We start from the raw sequence: 18,173 nt of genomic DNA on the forward strand, positions 1-18,173 counted from the left end.
ATATCCTTTTCAGATTTAACAGGTCAAATAATATATATGAAAGATAACAAACCAGCACTTAATACGACAACAACAACAACGACGACGACGACAACAACAACGGAAGCGCCAAAATCGGAGATATCGGGTAAAGCATCTATTATCTCCGAAGAAACAAAAACCGAAACGGAAAATGGTGCAACTATAACTATTATAACAACAACAAAAGAATCTCCTGTTATTATAGACAAAACTCAACAAATTACAAATGAAAATGCACCAGAAACTGTCATAACTCAAGGTCCGCCAGGGTCCAAGCTAGAGGGCACCAATCCTAATGGACCAGAAGTTACTCCGCAAGAATCCAATCCAGAGGGTACCAATCCCAACGGACCAGAAGTTACCCCGCAAGAATCCAACCCAGATGGTAACAATCCCAATGGATCAGAAGTTACCCCGCAACAAACCAAGCCAGTGGGTAACAATCCCAATGGACCAGACGTAACTCCGCAAGAATCCAACCCAGTGGGAAACAATCCTAACGGACCAGAAGTTACCCCGCAACAAACCGAGCCAGTGGGTAACAATCCCAATGGACCAGACGTAACTCCGCAAGAATCCAACCCAGTGGGAAACAATCCTAACGGACCAGAAGTTACCCCGCAACAAACCGAGCCAGTGGGTAACAATCCCAATGGACTAGACATAACTCCGCAAGAATCCAAGCCAGAGGGCACCAATGCTAATGGACCAGAAGTTACTCCGCAAGAATCCAATCCAGAGGGTACCAATCCCAACGGACCAGAAGTTACCCCGCAACAAACCAAGCCAGTGGGTAACAATCCCAATGGACTAGACGTAACTCCGCAAGAAACCAACCCAGAAGGTACCAATCCCAATGGAACAGATGTTACCCCACAAGAATCCAACCCAGAGGGATGCAATCACAATGGATCAGAAGTTACCCCACAAGAATCCAACCCAGAGGGATACAATCCCAACGGACCAGAAGGTACCAATCCGAATGGACCAGACGTAACTCCGCAAGAAACCAACCCAGAAGGTACCAATCCCAATGGAACAGAAGTTACCTCGCAACAAACCAAGCCAGTGGGTAACAATCCCAACGGACCAGAAGTTACCCCACAAGAATCCAATCCAGAGGGTACCAATCCCAACGGACCAGAAGTTACCCCGCAACAAACCAAGCCAGTGGGTAACAATCCCAATGGACCAGAAGTTACCCCGCAAGAATCCAACCCAGAGGGATACAATCCCAATGGATCAGAAGTTACCCTAATACAAACCAAGCCAGTGGGTAACAATCCCAATGGACCAGACGTAACTCCGCAAGAATCCAACCCAGAGGGATACAATCCCAACGGACCAGACGTAACTCCGCAAGAATCCAACCCAGTGGGAAACAATCCCAACGGACCAGAAGTTACCCCGCAACAAACCGAGCCAGTGGGTAACAATCCCAATGGACCAGACGTAACTCCGCAAGAATCCAACCCAGTGGGAAACAATCCTAACGGACCAGAAGTTACCCCGCAACAAACCGAGCCAGTGGGTAACAATCCCAATGGACTAGACATAACTCCGCAAGAATCCAAGCCAGAGGGCACCAATGCTAATGGACCAGAAGTTACTCCGCAAGAATCCAATCCAGAGGGTACCAATCCCAACGGACCAGAAGTTACCCCGCAACAAACCAAGCCAGTGGGTAACAATCCCAATGGACTAGACGTAACTCCGCAAGAAACCAACCCAGAAGGTACCAATCCCAATGGAACAGATGTTACCCCACAAGAATCCAACCCAGAGGGATGCAATCACAATGGATCAGAAGTTACCCCACAAGAATCCAACCCAGAGGGATACAATCCCAACGGACCAGAAGGTACCAATCCGAATGGACCAGACGTAACTCCGCAAGAAACCAACCCAGAAGGTACCAATCCCAATGGAACAGAAGTTACCACGCAACAAACCAAGCCAGTGGGTAACAATCCCAATGGACTAGACGTAACTCCGCAAGAATCCAACCCAGAGGGATACAATCCCAACGGACCAGAAGTTACCCCACAAGAATCCAATCCAGAGGGTACCAATCCCAACGGACCAGAAGTTACCCCGCAACAAACCAAGCCAGTGGGTAACAATCCCAATGGACCAGAAGTTACCCCGCAAGAATCCAACCCAGAGGGATACAATCCCAATGGATCAGAAGTTACCCTAATACAAACCAAGCCAGTGGGTAACAATCCCAATGGACCAGACGTAACTCCGCAAGAATCCAACCCAGAGGGATACAATCCCAACGGACCAGACGTAACTCCGCAAGAATCCAACCCAGTGGGAAACAATCCCAAAGGACCAGACGTAACTCCGCAAGAATCCAACCCAGAGGGAAACAATCCCAATGGATCAGAGGTTACCCCGCAACAAACCAAGCCAGTCGGTAACAATCCCAATGGACCAGACGTAACTCCGCAAGAATCCAACCCAAAGGGATACAATCCCAATGGATCAGAAGTTACCCCGCAACAAACCAAGCCAGTGGGTAACAATCCCAATGGACCAGACGTAACTCCGCAAGAATCCAACCCAGTGGGAAACAATCCTAACGGACCAGAAGTTACCCCGCAACAAACCGAGCCAGTGGATAACAATCCCAATGGACCAGACGTAACTCCGCAAGAATCCAACCCAGAGGGAAACAATCCCAATGGAACAGACATAACTCCGCAAGAATCCAAGCCAGAGGGCACCAATGCTAATGGACCAGAAGTTACTCCGCAAGAATCCAATCCAGAGGGTACCAATCCCAACGGACCAGAAGTTACCCCGCAACAAACCAAGCCAGTGGGTAACAATCCCAATGGACTAGACGTAACTCCGCAAGAATCCAACCCAGAGGGATACAATCCCAACGGAGCAGAAGTTACCCCACAAGAATCCAACCCAGAGGGATACAATCCCAAGGGATCAGAAGTTACCCCGCAACAAACCAAGCCAGTGGGTAACAATCCCAATGGACCAGAAGTTACCCCGCAAGAATCCAACCCAGAGGGATACAATCCCAACGGATCAGAAGTTACCCTAATACAAACCAAGCCAGTGGGTAACAATCCCAATGGACCAGACGTAACTCCGCAAGAATCCAACCCAGAGGGATACAATCCCAACGGACCAGAAGTTACCCCACAAGAATCCAACCCAGAGGGATACAATCCCAAGGGATCAGAAGTTACCCCGCAACAAACCAAGCCAGTGGGTAGAAATCCCAATGGACCAGAAGTTACCCCGCAAGAATCCAAGCCAGTGGGTAACAATCCCAATGGACCAGACGTAACTCCGCAAGAATCCAACCCAGTGGGAAACAATCCCAACGGACCAGAAGTTACCCCGCAACAAACCGAGCCAGTGGATAACAATCCCAATGGACCAGACGTAACTCCGCAAGAATCCAACCCATTGGGAAACAATCCCAATGAATCAAAGGTTACCCCGCAACAAACCAAGCCAGTGGGTAACAAACCCAATGAACCAGACGTAACTCCGCAAGAATCCAACCCAGAGGGATACAATCCCAACGGACCAGAAGTTACCCCACAAGAATCCAACCCAGAGGGATACAATCCCAATGGATCAGAAGTTACCCCGCAACAAACCAAGCCAGTGGGTAACAATCCCAATGGACCAGACGTAACTCCGCAAGAATCCAACCCAGAGGGATACAATCCCAACGGATCAGAAGTTACCCCGCAACAAACCGAGCCAGTGGGTAACAATCCCAATGGACCAGACGTAACTCCGCAAGAATCCAACCCAGTGGGAAACAATCCCAATGAATCAAAGGTTACCCCGCAACAAACCAAGCCAGTGGGTAACAATCCCAATGAACCAGACGTAACTCCGCAAGAATCCAACCCAGTGGGAAACAATCCCAATGGATCAGAGGTTACCCCACAAGAATCCAACCCAGAGGGATACAATCCCAATGGATCAGAAATTACCCCGCAACAAACCAAGCCACTGGGTAACAATCCCAATGGACCAGACGTAACTCCGCAAGAATCCAACCCAGAGGGATACAATCCCAATGGATCAGAAGTTACCCCGCAACAAACCGAGCCAGTAGGTAACAATCCCAATGGACCAGACGTAACTCCGCAAGAATCCAACCCAGTGGGAAACAATCCCAATGGATCAGAAGTTACCCCGCAACAAACCAAGCCAGTGGGTAACAATTCCAATGGACCAGACGTAACTCCGCAAGAATCCAACCCAGAGGGATACAATCCCAACGGACCAGAAGTTACCCCACAAGAATCCAACCCAGAGGGATACAATCCCAATGGATCAGAAGTTACCCCGCAACAAAAGAAGCCAGTGTGTAACAATCCCAATGGACCAGACGTAACTCCGCAAGAATCCAACCCAGAGGGATACAATCCCAATGGATCAGAAGTTACCCCGCAACAAACCAAGCCAGTGGGTAACAATCCCAATGGACCAGACGTAACTCCGCAAGAATCCAACCCAGAGGGATACAATCCCAATGGATCAGAAGTTACCCCGCAACAAACCGAGCCAGTGGGTAACAATCCCAATGGACCAGACGTAACTCCGCAAGAATCCAACCCAGTGGGAAACAATCCCAATGGATCAGAGGTTACCCCACAAGAATCCAACCCAGAGGGATACAATCCCAATGGATCAGAAGTTACCCCGCAACAAACCAAGCCAGTGGGTAACAATCCCAATGGACCAGACGTAACTCCGCAAGAGTCCAACCCAGAGGGAAACAATCCCAATGGATCGGAACCAAATCCTCGAGGACCTTCATCTCAAGAAAGTCTCGGAAGCAATGCTGGTACAGACGGAACCAGCCCTGGTGGCAGCGAAGTGACTTTAAGTCATAATCCATGCCCTGATATTAGTCCAGTCGAGAAACCAGCTTCTGGATCTCAACCTACAGCACCCGGACAAGACATACAGAACATAGGTAAGAAATCAAAAATTTCTAATTTAGAAATTTGCTGACATAAAAAAACTTGTGATTAAACAGTCACTTAGTTTTTACTATCGTAAATTATTTCGTGTATTATTATTTCGGGCGAGATACACATCGAACTAAATTACGCTACTTTGGGATTTACATCCAATACATATTCATATCAACGCCAAAACATCCTAATTTTTCTTTCTTTTATTTATTGAATTACAATTAAAAATTGATATTATTTTATTAGCGCTGATAGTATATCATAAAATACTATGATGTGATATTTAAAAATGAAAATAACCGCTAGAGTACCAAAAACCAGGCATATATAGGCATTTTACGATAGTTTTCTCAGTAATAATATATTTATAATACGATACGATAATTTTTTGACGGTAAAGTATCTAATCTCTATTTAATTTATACAACTGGTATTATTTTCGAACTATGTATTTTTCCGCTTCGATTAATTTCCATTACGACCACAGAGCACTTTTTAAGTTTTCCACACAACAATCGTTATTGTTCTATAAGTTTCGAAAGTACAAGCTAAGTAGAATTTATTTATTATAGCTGTGTATAAATCGTTTATATTTTCAGATAATCTTCAAGCATTACAAACAGTTGTCGATCTACAGTTTGTCATCCTGCCCCGAGGACCGAAAAACACGAAAAATTGTTACTGCACTTGTGAAAGCCCGTCCGCGCCAAAATTAATTAAAATGAAGGACCTACCATCCGGTATCAAATAATACCAAGATTTAATTAACTAATTGTTAGAGTTATACCTATAGTGTGTTTTTCTGTAAGATACGAAAATAATTTACTCTATGGTTCAAACTTCAAACTGTCATGTTGGATTTCCATGTAGGGCTAACTCCAATCTTTATCATTTGCAAAGCTGCTTGAAAATGATACTAGGTTATAAAATAATAAGGATTAAATGTCAGCTTTTAAAATTATTCCTAAACGTCTTTATTGAGAATTGTCAATTGTCAAAATTAATTCCTTTTGTTCCATATAGTACATGGCAGATTGTACTTTGCTGTATTTATGTATTTTACGAAATGTTGATGATCAAAATCAAAAATAGTTAGATTATCCCAAGGGTGGATCTAAAACTTGGCATCAAGAGCGTATAGACAAAAGATATTCTTCGACTGTTGGTGGTTAGGTCCGGTACGTCGAAGATTTCTAAAATAAATGGAATTCCTCCCTGAAGCCTCACAAGACCCCCAAATCGCGTTAACAATGTATTTTCGAGCCTTTGGGCAGTAGGTGGCTGACGTGAGCCTTCAGCTACGAATTGCGTCTGTAACGTCAGTTGTCAGTTTGACAACTGAAATATATTTTTTAAATTTGGCGTGACGAACACTTAAAATTTTATCTTTGATTGTCTTTTAATTAATAATCTGTAACTAACCGTGTTTTAAACGTATACATTTGTTTAATTTCTAATAAATGTGTGTTTTTATGTTTTTTTTATTATTAATTCCTAGTTTATAGACGAAACTAAATTTAGTTTCAATATCTGTCAAACCAGTTCTGTTTTAGACATGTTAGACAGTGCTCAAGATCCTTATTTTATATGAACGTCTAGCGGTGCGAAAACGGACCGCTGTAATGACTGAATGTATTTAACAAATTTAATTTCCCCAAAAAAAAAAACAAATTCCGTTTGACTTGGTACATATTTTCAGCAACTTCATAGTTAATATTTGCTAATATTATTTTCTTCATTTCTACATAATTATGTATTAAAATTGTATATTCGCGGATGCTTAGCAGACCCATACGGCTTCTTCAATACAAAGAGACCCTCGTGTATGCTGCGATATTGCAAACTACCCGCTTGTGAAAAAGTTGCGTGGATCCGGTCATTATAACTTATCTTTTCATCAGTATCAGATAGACTTCCTCATCTGAGATGTTTGAGAGTATAAATAAAAAATATGTAACTGAACATCTAAGGAACTCTACACTGCACAAATGTTTAGGGAGTTACACAATGGAATAAAAAACTTTTATATCATAAAAATTGTATTAAAATCTAAGTATAATTGATGATGTTTCCATCTTTAAATACCATGGAAATTTCGTTTTTTCATTTATTCGGGGTTGTGTATTCAGCTGAACACTGTTTCTTCAATATCACGAACAATATATCGATTTAACTAATTCCAGTTTCAGTAAAACTTAAAAAAAAATGTTAACTTTACCTGTTTGTGATGAAAAATAACGTAATTATCACTCGCCGTAAATCCACCTTTAACGTGGAGGACCGCACTTAATAAAATGTATGCATAGACTAAGATGTTCACTCGTATTAAAATTGAAAAAGGTGCCCGGCCAAAAAGGTTTGCCATGTCTGACATGTCAAAAAATGACGGCTGTCAGATTCTGCGGTATTAAAAATCGTATGGGATAACAAAAAAAAACACGTATAAAATGTAAAAAAATCTATATATGATTGAATTGTCACCGACATTTGACATTGACAGTGGCAGTTGTCACGTAAATTGTCAATGTTCGCTATGACTGTTGGGTTTAGAACTAGAGTATACATACTGATTTTATAAATATATGAACACTGTTTCTTGACATGTTTATCAAGTTTTTTTACAAAGTGACTTTAAAAAGGCTGGAAACCCTTTTTATATTATAAACATCGACAAAAACAACTTATTTATATAAACAGGAATGTAAAGGGAATTAAAAAATCAAAGCATTCAATTCAATAGTTATACTTAGCCCTAAGTTTTGACTGATGAAGGATTTTCTTTTTGGAAGTGATACGATCCTTTATCTCCCACGATGGATCTTCAAGTGCCGCAGCGCACACCTGGCCGCGGTGCCTTTGGCGATGCGATAGTTCCGTCCTATTCCCTTGAAGGTGCCTCTGCCGAACACTTCTACGCACACGCGGACTCGTCTACCATCTGCTAGGCGTTCGGGTTTTCTGAAAAAAGTATACTATGTCATAGCTGAAAGTTTGGTTTGAATTTTAAAACTCTTGTGCCGTGAAATTAATTTATCCAGTAGGCTAAATAGAGTTACATTGGGTAAACTGTGGATCCTTTACACTTTGGTAATGTTGATAATATAAAAAAAAAACAAAAAGTTAGTCAATCTATTTAATAACGGTGAAAATTGTATAAAGAAAATTTTGAAGAAATTATAAATGTTGATTATATAATCGAAAGCATTCTAAATTAATTTTTATTCCCACTGAACAATCATTAAGCAGATAATTTCAATATGGTCAGTTTAACTGTTGATATAAATTGTTGATTGTTCAATGTAAATAAGAATTAATATAATTGTATGATGTATTTTATTTTATTACAATGGCAACACTACGCAATATATATATCGCAGTCAACTAGCATAATTAGCCGTTCAATTAACAGCCTAGCCATTTAACTAGCGGCCTGAAAGATCTTTAAGGCCAGTTGAGTTGTTTAATCAAACAGCTAGGCAAATGACTTGGATCGATGACGTTTCACTCTGAAACTCTTCAAACTGTCAATGGCGTCGGCAAACCACAACTTTGGTGTATTCCGGTGTTACAATAGAAGAGTGTAGTGACAATAATATTGGGAATTTGACTTAAGCAATTAATTTTTAAAAGAAATATATTTTATATCATATGTTTCATCTATTTTATTTCTGCCAAATAATGACTCTATCGTACAAATGGCTTAAGCATTAGCCAGTTTATAAATTTTGTAAAAAACGCTACGGTTGAATATCTTAGAGGCCGTTGGTTAAACGGGGCTATTTAGTTAAAAGGCTAGGCTGTTAATTGAACGGCTAATTAGGCTAGTTGGCTGCGGCATATACACCGTGGAGATTAGAATATGTTAATCTGTCATTAGTACGGATCGTTACTCTTGTCCCATTTGATCTTTGATCGACGCCTGCGCACTGACTGACGTCAAGATCGACATATCTAACGACAGTGATATCTATTATCCATCTATTATGGGCAGAAAATATTTTTATACACTGTAACCACTTAAATCCGACCTAGAGTTCTTCCTCAGCCGACAACGCACTTGCGACTCTTCTGTCAATGTGAATAGCCATTGTAACACCGACCCGTTTGCCCCATTATTTAAAAACTCCTCAACGGACACAGAAATATATCGGACACTCACCCAAACTTAGCCGTGTCCGGTTCGGCCTCCAACAATTCTCTGACTGGCGACTTGGGTGCTGCGGCACTGAAGGCTTCCAGTTCCGCCATCATCAGACGGGCGTACGACCGCCACACCGCTCCAAGAGACATGCCTGGAAATAGAGTTTCAATTACAGAAAAGTCTCCTACTTATTTCTAAGAAACCGGAAAGCGCGTCAACTCTCGTTATTGTATGTTCCGTAGTATTGATTGCTGGGTGTGAGTTCGAATTGAGTAGTGCTTAGCTAAAGTCTCCTAAAAATAGGATAAATTATAAATGCGGGTAGTTTAGAAAAGTTAAGTCACTATGTGAAAGTGCTTTTCCACTTGTACATAAACTTTTGAGAACTTCAACTGAGAATCCATTTTAAACAAGAATTAATAAAAAAACAGGCACGGAAAAACAAACTTCCAAATAATAATAGAAATTTGTAAAATTATTAATGTTTGTTGTGAACATAATATTTTGGAGAAAAAAATATAATCAAGTCAACTTTTACACATTTAAAGAAAATACTTTTTTAACGGATTGAAGCTATTAAGTCATCGTGACCACGCACGCTGTAAAGCACGCGAAACGTCAGGTAAAATTCAAAATTATGTAAAATAATGATAAGTTTATAATGTATCTTCAATCCGTAGGGAGGAGCTTCAATCCGTAAAAAAAAGTGTTTTCTATAAATAGTCAAGTCAAAATAACTTTATTCATATAGGTAAACCAGTACACTAAAGAACGTCAACAGAAAAAATGTTAAATTGATTCTAAATTTACATTTACTACCAGTTCGCAAGTCCCTCAACCTGTGTAGAGCGGGCGAGAAGAGCTGGCAAGACTCTCTCCGCCTCTCTTTTTAATCAAGTTTTGAGTCATACAAATTGTTTGGACTGGTGCAAATCAATCCCAAGGATTAGGATCATTTAAATATTCGTCAAATGTATAAGAAGCTTTATTGATTAATTAACTTTTTCCTTTTATTTTTTATTTATATCCTATGTTAGTCAGAAACATTAATGTTTTTAGCTTGAAATTTTTGCGTTAGTAAGTTTGCTAGTTAATGTATTGTAAGATTGAAACAATTTTTCAAAATTCTTATTCTTTATAAACTTAGAAACCTTTCTTATTTATCATATTGTCCAGTTTAGCAAAAGTACTTTTTTCACAAACCCCATTGTGGGTGCCCGCTCCACAAAACAGAATGACTAGAACATGCAATATTCAGATCGCTCAACCGGTTCTCTAGATATTTTGTAATTCTTTTGTGAAATAAGTTGTAAAACCTGTTTCTAATTTGTTTAATAATAATGAAATAAAAAGTAACTCACCGGAATCAAGGAAAATTGCCCCCGCTACGGATTCAAAGAGATCCCCGAGTGCCTTCGGTACCTCTACATCTTCAGCTTGCTCCATCTCATCTTCTTGTATTAAATAATGCTGAAAATAGAATTAAAATAATTGGTTAAACAAAAAAATAATAATATATTCGTATAACTGCCCGTTTGGTTCGCACAGAGCCAACGTCGAGGCTCAACTCCCATGGGCCTAATAAAAAAGGTCAAACTATTAAGGTAAGTGAAAAAATAGTACACAAGATCTGAGTCTTCCCTTCAATAGAGACTGTAAGAATCCCATCCACAGCTAAGTCAAATTGAGTGGTAACAAAGGTACATACATATATGGGTAGGCAAACAAATTTAACGTAAATAAGGAAAGAAAACAAAACAGTCAACTACTTAGGAGTTAGTAGAAATAAAGTTGTACGCGTGTGTGAGTTAGTGTTAAAATATTTTTATGAATATTAAATTAGGTTAGACTTAAATTACTTATAAGTCCTAAGTTAGGCTAGATCGTAATGTTAAATGTCTTTGGGCACAGACAAATAATTTTAAAAAGTCCGCAGTCTTTACAAACCAAATTTCTACCGACTTAAAGAGAAAATAATTGTCTATACTCTGATTTTTAATACCGTAGAAAGCTATCATTTTTAACATGTCAGAGATGGCAAACCTTTTTGGAACATTTTTCAATTTCAATACGAGTGAACATCTTAGTCTATGCATAAATTTTATTTGTTAGTGAATGTCTCTATTTTATTAAGTGCGGTCCTCCACATTTGGATTTGAGGCGAGTGATAATTACGTCCTTTTTCATCAAAAACAGTAATAAAGTAAACTTAATATATTTTTTAAAATAAACCTGGAATGCATAGGCAGTGATGCCAGCAATATTATTCTTTACTAATAATTAATTTCCACAAATATCAAAATTATCCAAATCGGTTTAGTTCTCGAGTTTAAGCGAGATAAACGTACCGTACAGCAATCAATTCTTATATAGATAATAAGAAATCATTTGAAACCCTACCTCTTCACTAATAGAGTGACCATTCTCCTCTTGTATCTTCACGTACTTCGTCAGGACTTCGTTGAGTCCGGGAGACATGTGACGGAAATATCTGAAATTTATTTAAACATACTTGAAGTCACGGAAAAATGTTTTCAAAAAAAACTTCAGCATTGAGCATATTTCATTAGGAATTTAAAATATAATGACACGGAAAGTCATGGAACCAAGACATAGAGATTTCACTGTTGGCAACACCACAATCAAACATAAAAAATAGATTGACAGCTGTTATTTTTATTTTTTATTAGCAGCAGAATTGTCAGTCGATAAAATTTATGATTAGTTTTGTCTTTTATAACCGGGCAGTCTAATCACGTAGTGAAACTAGATTTAAGAATACGGGATTAGCAGCGGGCTCTTATACTACGATTTTATGAAGTGAGGGTAGGAATAAAAAATTTGCACCTACCCTCCAAACTGAAATTTTTACTTACTTATGAAAGCCGTGCCTAGCAGCCAAGGTAGCGAATATTGTGTTATTCACGAGTGCGGAACGTAGGTCTGTGAGGGCGCCGGGCGAGTGACGCCGCGGGTCTTCATATAAGTGTCGGGTTATCAAATAATCTGAAAAATAATTGTGACTGATGAGATATTAATGTGTATAACATGTATTTTTGCACTACTTGCCTATCTTATGTAATTTGATACATTTTTATTTTTTCTTTACTCACAGTGGTTGCCTGGAAGAGATCTCTCGAAAGCGATAAGGCCGCCAGTTGCCCTCCTTTTGATTTAATTATGTTTATTTTTTTATATTGTAGTGTAACGAAGTGTAAATAAATAAATCTTCAGGGTCTAACAGCACTTACATATAATCTACTTGAACTGTTTAACTGAAGTCTCCTTTCATTACAGGATACACACAATGTGAGAGAAAGATACGAAAGAGTATTTTAACAGAGTACAATAGTTTTTATGAATAGATAAAAAACTAAAGCTATCAGCCCGGCTGATATATAACGTATATTACAACCTGTAAGATGTCTGTGATATTTGTGGTGTTGCCATTCTAATAAAGCAAATGACATCGCATTTTTTATTAGATAATCTCTGACATATTTATTTGAATATAATTTTTTCAACATTATCGTATTGGCTTAGTACTGTATGTAAGCAAAGTGTATGTACTTTTAAACAAAAAAAATGTAAATAAATCAATAAATATCATCTTTTTATCGAAGCACGCTCGCAACCACAAAAACTGGTCTTGTTGCTTGCGTATGTGTGCGTGCACATAACCGCGACATACGTACATCATTGCGTTTGGTAACTTATTGTTGGATACCCATATTCTTTATTTATTATTTACTTTATTTATTATGTACTTGTCTTGTCTTATAGCATGACATCAATTGATTCATTTTTACTAAAAATTTAATAGTTACAAAGAAGAAATCTGTTTTTTTTATATGTATGTTAAATATAACAAAGTGTAATTAAATGTATATAGCAAAAAGTGAACATATATTATATTTAAATGACTTTGTTCTACCTAAAATGGCATCTCCGAGGAACTCCAGCCGCTGATAGCAGTCCGTCAGTCTATTTTTCTGATGGGACGCGTGAGTAAGGGCTTGCAGTAACAACGATCTATCGCGGAATCTATATTGTAAGGTCTTCTCCAGCTCTTCATAACCTGAAAAAAGCCCCGTTACACTGTAAACTCATTGACTTTATTTTGCATTTCTGAGTCTATACATAGTCCAAAATTGTGTATGTCTTGTCTTATGTGTTTTTTTTATTGCCAACAAAAATGTTATAAGAACGTATCTCTAATATAGATAAAATTGTATTTAACATAACATAATTTTAAAATTTGCTATTTCCGTACAATTGCATTTACTAATAATAATTGAAATTAAAGAGATTGAATTTTTAATACATTCTTAAGTAGTTAGAAATTTTCTGTATATATTATTTAATTACAATATTACGTCCATATATATGCAGTTATGTTCAACGTTATTATTTTTTAAATTGTTTTATGATTATACATATCAATAATATTGTATTATTACAATATACTTTAAAAAATAAGTATATATAATTAAAGTTTGAAGATTTTTTATATACGAGAAAAATAGAAGAAAGTCAGGATTGTTGACAGCTTTACAACTGAGTTATCATTTTTGGTTAACAGGATTTTGTTATTGTAAATTCGTTTCTATTAGTTTCAATTGCAAAATTATGTTTTTAATATAAATATAAGACTGGTGATACCTGACAGCATTTGTTCAAGTTCTCCTTCTGGGTCTTCTATATATCGAAGTAGTGGCGATGGTGGTGCTTTCAGCTCCCCAAACACGGGCTAATAAAATTAATTAAAAAATTAAACAAATTCAACGGTTGGATGGTTTACTAAGTTTAAACGAGGCGAAATGAAGACCGAGCGCGATGCACGCAGTACGCAGCACGCCCCAAAGAGACTGTTCCCAAAAAAAACATCAAAAAGGTTCAAAAACTAATTTTGGAGAACCGAAAAGTGAAGTTGAGTAAGATATATATGACTTATGATATCAAAGGAAAACTTCAAAATTATTTATTTGTTTAGCTATATGTAGAATAGAATTCAGATTGAGGCCTCCCTAGTAAGTCAAGAGACCTGTGTCAGGGAAGCTTCGCTCTTCTTTAAATTTACAAAGTTTCATCAAGGGTAACCAACACAATTGCTTTTAAAAACAAGGGTACTGTAAAAACTATTGGAAAGTGAAGGAAAGTGTTGGATATAGATAAATATTCCCTTTTAAACAATTCGATCTCCCAGAAAAGACTCGCGCCGTAGACCACCCCAAATTTATTTCATTATTTCTTAGCAATAATGTTAATAATGACCTTGCTAAAAGGACTTAACATAGTTGCATATAACAGAAGGCTATACAGTTTCGGGACTTACTTGAACCCATTTCCCAGCAGCATCCCTATAAGGCCGCAAAGATCCAACCGGCCTACCGGTCCAGCTCCAGTCTTCTGGTGGCGGTTGAGAATCCGGAGCACCCTCCTCATCAGACGAACAGCAGCTCTCGGAGTCACTTGATAGCGGTTCAAAGGTTTTTTGAGGCGGTTTCTGGAATGTTCATTATGGTCTTACTGGAATCTCTTTATATCCAAAGTTTAAAATACAATATTCAAAATAGGCTGGCTCAGAGACTGGCAGGTAACGCACCAGAAGCCAAAGCTTGTTCTGCGCAAGGCATATTGTCAATAATATTAGTCGTGCAGGTCTGGGCTCGTTCTAGCCAGAACGCTATACGCTATATCAGATAGAAGTTACGATACGATAGAAGTTCTCCAGTCTTGCGTCTTGTATGCCGAGAACCGAACAGATTTAATTACCATCCTTGATGCATCATGATAAGTACCAATGTTATCTGTCTTTGACCCGTAGGAGTCTTTATGAATCACCAAAAATTTAGTGGCGTAATACTTGAACGCTCCCTTGGCAAAGAACTTAGAAAAAAAGAGTAGAGTAATCGCTCGATGAAGGAAAAAAGGAAGGTGCCGAGCACAGATGACTATCTTTATAACACCAAAAAATAATTTATGATGAAGCCATTGCAAGAAGACGAACACATAGAGTCTGTCCCACTATACAAACTGAAACAAGTTATATTCAAAAATCCAATGTTACACAGGCCCCATGTTGTACAATAAGCTGAATAAAATTCTAAATATTTATCCTCTTAATATCTATGAATGTAAAATCAAAGTTGTAGAATGGCTAAAAACTCAAGAATATAATGAAATTGAAAACTTGTTTGGCAATATAAAATAATAAAATTTTGCTATTTAAAATTTCTAACTTCAGTCTGTTCTATTGTTTAAAATTTAATTTAAATAGAAAATCCTAACAATAAATATTAGTTTCCATACTTACCTAAATAAACACTAAACTCATATCTCGTATTCAAATTTCTCATCCACAAGACTTAAAAATCTTTATCGAAGTTCACACTTACTACGGTCTAACCAAAGGCAACAACTTAAATAGATTCTTCCCTCATTTAGTTTAAAAAACAATAAAATTAATAAACATCTAATGACAAACACACACATTTCCAGAAAGTTCGCAAGTGCGTTGCCGGTCATTTAAGAATTGGTACGTTTATTCCTTGAAGAACCCTAAATCAAATTGGTTCGAAAACACATCGGTGGGGAGGTGGTTCCACATAGTGGTGGTGGGCGGCAGAAAAAAGTCGACGTTATACGCATGGAATTTCGTATCCTGCGTTGACGTCCGATGATGAAGCTCAGCTGCAGGTATTAATCCGAAGAACTCCTCTGAATACTGACTGATCACCTACTTGCCTATTGAGAAATAAAAAGAAGAACAGATTCTGAAGTTTGAGGCCAAGACCTAGAGGTTTTAGCAGATTCCGAACTAAGACAGGCTAATCAGAGCAGCGTACCTCTTCAACACTAGTGGTCGCCTGGTAGTTCTGCCTTTGTACGTAGGGATGGTCCAGGGGCAGATCCAGCAGATGACACGGCAGAACACGAATACCAAGCCAAGACATGAAGAGCAGGGCTCCGCGGGGCCCACATTCCAGCAGATAGGCCCCAATTAGGGCTTCCACGCAGTCCGCTATGGATTTATCTGAAAATGTAATAAACACTAACCCCCTTATCCATAAAACTCTAATTCCGTCTCTTTCTGTCAAGCTGTGATGAAAAGAGACAGAAGAATCTTCAGTTACAGCACTATAACAACAGACTCTTAGACCTCTGAATCTTAGATTTTTGGGTTTGAAAGCCATTCATCTCATTCTTTCTAGTTCTGTTATCGCTGTGATGAAAAGAGACTATGGCATTTTTTGTATGGATACGTTCAAATATATGTTAATTGAAACACTTTGAAGCTGGTTAACAACTGACTTTAATTCTTTAAAACATGAGCATATAACTTATATAACATAGGGGTTAAAGTTGTGACGCTTTATTTAAAAAAAATCTAACTGGACTATAGAAGAGTTCATAAATATATAGTATAATTCTTTTATAGTTTGTATTTTAAATTTTATGGTTGTTTGTATTAACACTGTATATTGTATCTACTTGATTTCGCTGGTCGTGTCCACGTGTTATAGGGACGGCACCGCTTTTTATGTTTTTTTGTATGTATGCCAATTTATGTACATGTGTTTATCCTAATTATGTGGTCCAAATAAAAAAAAAAAAAAATTCTTACCCGGTATACTATGCTGCGTTATAAGATTGTACGGGATGAAACATCCTGTATTATCTATCGGCACTTTCTTTTCGCCTTCGTCTTGATCGTGCTGTTGACGAAACATTTATTAATATAATAATAAAGTAGATCGTTGCTTTGACCACACATCTTTGGATAATGGAAGCAGATATTTATGGAATTATCTGTCTTGACAATAAATTAACAAAATTGGTTGCAAACTTTTTTTTTTATCAATTAATATAACCTATATTTATCAGGGACAATATATTTTATTAATGTAAGCAGAGATGGTGAATGACGTTAATCAGTTACAAACAAGTAAATGGGTATCGAACAATAAGTCACAAAGCGCACTAACGCACGCACTCCAGGTTACGTGCACGCACACATACGCGCGAAACAAACAAGACCGGTTTTTGTGGTTGCGTGCGAGTGTCGATAGTTGCAATCAAAGTTAATTTGAAATGTAAATATAAATAATAGTATGTGGAATTAATACAATGCGCAGAGGGAATTAGAACTTGGAGAAACTGATCTTGGTTGGTAACACAGAAGGCAAAGAATCACGTGACCTTTCAACAACCTGATGGATCGATCAAGTGAAATACCCATCGTCCTCAAAACTATACAGTATAAGAGAGGTGCTCGACGGAAACCGTTGGAAACAGATTGTCTAGATGTCTCCTTGCTGACCACGATCAGACATAAGCTAACGATTGAAGAGAGAATGTATAGTGTAATAACTCTGTCAAAAATTCAACACTAGAACTTATTTATGAGTTGGCACATATATTAAGTGTTGAAGCCAGGACAGATCAGAAATGCTCACCCCTGGTTGCATTGTATGCGGTGGCTTGTGGCAGGGTGGCAGCCAATTGTCATGCGGCTCGAACTTCGAAGCGATCATGCGAGCACCTAAACGCTTATTGCGACCCAGGCGGTACAGGTTCAGATTCGACACCTGAAATCAAATCAGTCATGAATGCTAAAAGGTCAGCGGCTGAGTGGAACACGAAGTCACAAATAGTAGGGCGAACGATTAATGAGCTGTTGGCGTTGAGACATATTTCCACTTTTTAGGGTGAGATTCAGAAACTAAACTTATAATAATAATTTGTTTGCAAGAATATGGTACAAAAATGTTATGGTGGTACAATGTAAACTTTGTATATGCAGAATATACACATAAAAAATCGTGCAAATTTGTCTTAAAACGTAGAATTTTACATAGTAGTTACAGTTACAGTCAATTATTTTATCACTAAAAGACTCACAAAAAGTGCGTGCGTACAATGTACACTTGTCAGGAGTGAAACTTCTTTGTAAATTAATTATTACGAAGGTAAAAGCCCCAATAGGTGATCATGTACCAGTATATCATCACTCCGTGTATATATATTCACACTGT

The 18,173-nt window shown here is 38.2% G+C and overlaps 2 protein-coding genes across 5 annotated transcripts in view; one reads left to right on the top strand and one right to left on the bottom strand.

Moving 5' to 3' along the window:
• LOC123715077 (mesocentin-like) overlaps positions 1–6,470 on the top strand; it is a 28,766-nt gene extending 22,296 nt beyond the window's left edge. The window contains exons 24-27 of the mRNA XM_045669896.1: positions 14–1,270; positions 1,424–1,732; positions 2,267–4,993; positions 5,594–6,470. Coding sequence (XP_045525852.1) covers positions 14–1,270; positions 1,424–1,732; positions 2,267–4,993; positions 5,594–5,745 — 4,445 coding nt within the window. The 3' untranslated portion in view covers positions 5,746–6,470. The remainder of the gene's footprint in view (positions 1–13; positions 1,271–1,423; positions 1,733–2,266; positions 4,994–5,593) is intronic.
• Positions 6,471–6,791: 321 nt separating this feature from the next.
• LOC123714856 (endoribonuclease Dcr-1) overlaps positions 6,792–18,173 on the bottom strand; it is a 49,112-nt gene continuing 37,730 nt past the window's right edge. For all 4 annotated transcript variants that reach the window (XM_045669464.1, XM_045669463.1, XM_045669462.1 and 1 more), the window contains 11 exons: positions 17,595–17,726; positions 16,763–16,853; positions 15,984–16,171; positions 14,471–14,641; positions 13,798–13,885; positions 13,070–13,213; positions 12,012–12,141; positions 11,536–11,626; positions 10,497–10,605; positions 9,154–9,286; positions 6,792–7,952 (listed from right to left, as the gene is read on the bottom strand). In XM_045669464.1, the coding sequence (XP_045525420.1) occupies positions 7,796–7,952; positions 9,154–9,286; positions 10,497–10,605; positions 11,536–11,626; positions 12,012–12,141; positions 13,070–13,213; positions 13,798–13,885; positions 14,471–14,641; positions 15,984–16,171; positions 16,763–16,853; positions 17,595–17,726 (1,434 nt within the window). In that variant the 3' untranslated portion in view covers positions 6,792–7,795. The remainder of the gene's footprint in view (positions 7,953–9,153; positions 9,287–10,496; positions 10,606–11,535; positions 11,627–12,011; positions 12,142–13,069; positions 13,214–13,797; positions 13,886–14,470; positions 14,642–15,983; positions 16,172–16,762; positions 16,854–17,594; positions 17,727–18,173) is intronic.

This window comes from Pieris brassicae, chromosome 10 (assembly GCF_905147105.1).
Source record: "Pieris brassicae chromosome 10, ilPieBrab1.1, whole genome shotgun sequence".
NCBI lineage: Eukaryota > Metazoa > Arthropoda > Insecta > Lepidoptera > Pieridae > Pieris > Pieris brassicae.